The sequence below is a fragment of the Microtus oregoni genome, unplaced genomic scaffold (assembly GCF_018167655.1).
Source record: "Microtus oregoni isolate MIOR12 unplaced genomic scaffold, Mior012 000024F_ref0000369, whole genome shotgun sequence".
In the NCBI taxonomy this organism is placed as follows: domain Eukaryota; kingdom Metazoa; phylum Chordata; class Mammalia; order Rodentia; family Cricetidae; genus Microtus; species Microtus oregoni.
Window position 1 is genome coordinate 25,214,737 of NW_024543083.1, and position 3,428 is coordinate 25,218,164.

A 3,428-nucleotide genomic window follows, 5' to 3' on the forward strand; every position below is an offset into this window, starting at 1 on the left:
TGTTTGTAAGTCAGAACCACACGTTTGCTGTTGCTTTGCTTTTTGCTTTTTTTTTTGTTTTGTTTTGGACAGATTCTCCTGCAATCCAGGCGGCTTGTGAACTCACTTGGTAGCCATGAGTGACCTTGGATTTCTGTTCCCCGTAAGTCTCCATGAGATCTGGGCTCTCAGGTGTGTGTCACCATGTCAGATTTGTGCGATACTAGAGGATGGAGCCCAGAGTTCTGTGTGTGCTACACAATTACTCCGTTATCTGAGCAGTATTTATCTCTCTCTAGCCATCAGAAGCACACTTCGGCCTCTTTAACTTTAAGGTTAGAAAGGCTGTATCCTCCAGCTTTGCTTTTGTTTTCTAATGTGGTCTTAGTGATTTGAGATCCTTTGTTCCTCTATGTGAACAGAATGGAATTTTCTATTTCTGCAAAAAAAAAATATGGAATTTTGATAGGGATTGTATTGAATTTACGGATTGTTCTCACATAATTGACATATTAATAGTATTAAGGCTTCCTTCCAATCCACATGCTTTCTTTGTTTGTTTCTTAAGACACGGTTTCTCTGTGTAACAGTCTTGGCTCTCCTGGAACTCGCTCTATAGACCAGGCTGGCCTCAAACTCACAGAGATCAGCCTGTCTCTGCTTCTGTATACTAGGATTAAAGGCGTGGGCCACCACCCCCCAGCTAAATGCTTGTAGTTTTGTCTGTTTAAATATCTTTCAACAATATTTTATGACTTTCCTTTTACAAGTCCTTTATCTCCTTGGTTAATTCCTGTGTATTTTATTTTTTATTTTGGTTGGCGATACTGTTTTGTTAGTGAGAAGTGCTTTCTTAACTTCCCTTCCAAATTGCTTTGTCAACACATGCAAATACAACTAGATCTTGTTGTGTATTTTTCTACTTTGAAGGATGTATTTTATTAAAAGATGTGTTTATGCCAGTTGTGGTCACACATGCCTTTAATCCCAGCACTATGGAGGCAGAGGCAGGTGGATTTCTTTGAGCTAGAGGCCAGGCTGGTCTACAAAGTGAGTTCCAGGACAGCTAGAACTGTTACACAGAAAAACCTTGTCTAAAATTTTTTTTTTAAAAAGATGTGTTCATTTTTTTATATGGATGATATTGATGTATGTGTGTGTAGTTCATGTGTGCCTGGTGCTCAAGGAGGCCAGAAGGTGCTAGATCCTCTGGAACTGAAGGTAAAGATGGTTATAAGCTGCCTTGTGGGTGCTGGGAACCCAACTGGGTCATCTACAAGAACAACAGCAAATGCAGGCCGTCGTGGTACATACCTTAGCACTCAGGAGGCTGAGACTTGCAGATCTTGATTTCGAGGCCAGTCTGTTTTACAGAGTGTGTTTCAGAACCAACAAGACTACACAGAGAAACCCTGTCTCAAATAACCAACCAACTAACAAATAAATGCTCTTAACCTCTGAGTCATCTTTCCAGTCCTGGTGAATTTATATCTCAGTTCTAACTTTTGTGTGTGTGGAGTCTTTAGGTTTTTCTACATATGAGATCATGCCATCTAAAAGCAAAGATAATTTTACTTTCTTCCCAATATGGATGTCATGTGTTTAGTTGTTTGTACTTCTGTGAGCATATGTGTAAGGCCATAGGTTATTCTCAGCTATTATTCCCTTTATGTTATGCCTTTTGACACAGTCTCTGCCTAGCCTGGAACTTAGCGGGTAGGCTGACCTGGTTGACCAGTAAGCCCCAAAGCCCCACGTCTGCCTGTCTCTACCTCCCATTGCTGGGATTACAAATATGCCTTGCACCTGGCTTCTTTTTGTAACCTAGGTTCTGAGGATTAAACTCCCCAGTTCATTTATCTTTCTTGAATGACTATTCTAATTAGAAGTCTTTAGTGTTATGTTGAATAGATGTGTCAGAAACAGAGATCATTCCTGATCATTGACTTAACATTTTTTTAGTTTTTCACTATGTCCTTTGTGGGTTTTCACAATTGGCTACTGTTGCACTGAGACTCTTTCTTTCTCCTCCTAAAATGTGCTCTACTATGTGAAATTCTTTTCAGTATCTGCTGAGCTGACAGTGGCTTTCCCCCCTCTATTGTTAGGTGGAGTCTTAGACTGCTCAGTGCTTACATGCAGAACTTCCTTGATTCCAGGAATAAGCCCCATTTAGTCATGACATTTATTCTTTTCACCCTGCTGCTGAACTCAGCTGGCACTATTTGTTAAGAAGTTTTGTATCAATATTTATAAGAGATCGTCGGTCTGCAGTCATTTTTTAAAGTGTCATTTTTTGACTTTAGTATCAGGGTAATGACAGCCTCACAGGATGAAATATGACAACTACCTTTTTTAAAATAATATTTTGGGAAGTATTTGAAAAGAATTAGTGCTAATTCTGTAAATAAGTGATAGAATTCACCTGTAAAGCCATTAGGTCGAGTGCTTTTTCTTTGCTCGGAGACTTATAATCACCCATCCAGCTTGTTTATGTTTATTTAGATTTTCTATTTCTTTGTAATTTAGTTTTGATAGGATTTGAATCAGTAAGAATTTCATCTAAGAGTTGCTCAGTCGTCTCCGCATTCTTGTTCCACTGCCAGCGTCCTCGTCCTCGGAATGGCCTCTCAAAACCGCGACCCAGCTGCTGCCAGCGTCGCCGCCGTTAGCAAGGGAGCCGAGCCCAGCGGGGGTGCCGCCCGGGGCCCGGTGGGCAAGAGGCTACAACAGGAGCTGATGACCCTCATGATGTCTGGTGACAAAGGGATTTCCGCCTTCCCTGAATCAGACAACCTGTTCAAATGGGTAGGGACCATCCATGGAGCAGCCGGCACAGTATATGAAGACCTGAGGTATAAGCTCTCACTCGAGTTCCCCAGTGGCTACCCTTACAACGCACCCACGGTGAAGTTCCTCACGCCCTGCTACCACCCCAACGTAGACACCCAGGGGAACATCTGCCTGGACATCCTCAAGGATAAGTGGTCCGCGCTGTATGATGTCAGGACCATCTTGCTGTCTATCCAGAGCCTGCTAGGAGAACCCAACATCGATAGCCCGTTGAACACACATGCTGCTGAGCTCTGGAAAAACCCCACAGCATTTAAGAAGCACCTGCAAGAAACCTATTCAAAGCAGGTCTCCAGTCAAGAGCCCTGACACAAGATGTCCAGCTTCTCCTTGTGTCGTCTTTTTTCTTAGATGGTCTGTCCTTTCCTTGATTTCTACGCTGTGGTGTTATTTTTATTTGTCTTTTTAACTTAAGTCTGCTTAAGCCTTTACAATGTATATTAAATAAATACACGTTGATTGTTTTTGTATAAAAAAAAAGAATTTCATCTAAGCTGCTCAATTCATCACTATACACGTTTATAATACTTCCTCATAGTCTTTTATATTTGTGTTGAGTCTGTAGTAATGTCTTCATTTCCACATTTCCTTTTGGT

At 41.4% G+C, this 3,428-nt stretch overlaps 1 protein-coding gene across 4 annotated transcripts; it reads left to right on the plus strand.

Annotated features, from left to right (window-relative positions):
• The first annotated feature begins 2,601 nt into the window (after nucleotides 1–2,601).
• LOC121462414 (ubiquitin-conjugating enzyme E2 C-like) lies at nucleotides 2,602–3,141 on the plus strand. 4 transcript variants are annotated; one of them, XM_041673982.1, is made up of 2 exons: nucleotides 2,602–2,886; nucleotides 2,959–3,141. In XM_041673982.1, exons 1-2 carry the CDS (start codon nucleotides 2,602–2,604, stop codon nucleotides 3,139–3,141), a joined length of 468 nt encoding a protein of 155 aa, XP_041529916.1. The 4 variants fall into 4 exon arrangements, with proteins under 4 accessions (XP_041529916.1, XP_041529919.1, XP_041529917.1 ...); XM_041673985.1 differs by having other exon boundaries at nucleotides 2,602–2,754; nucleotides 2,932–3,141; XM_041673983.1 differs by having other exon boundaries at nucleotides 2,602–2,737; nucleotides 2,819–3,141.
• Nucleotides 3,142–3,428: the final 287 nt, after the last annotated feature.

Coding starts and splice junctions, on each gene's coding strand:
- LOC121462414 (XM_041673981.1), top strand. CDS start 2,602: ATGGCCTCTCAAAACCGCGACCCAGCTGCTGCCAGCGTCGCCGCCGTT.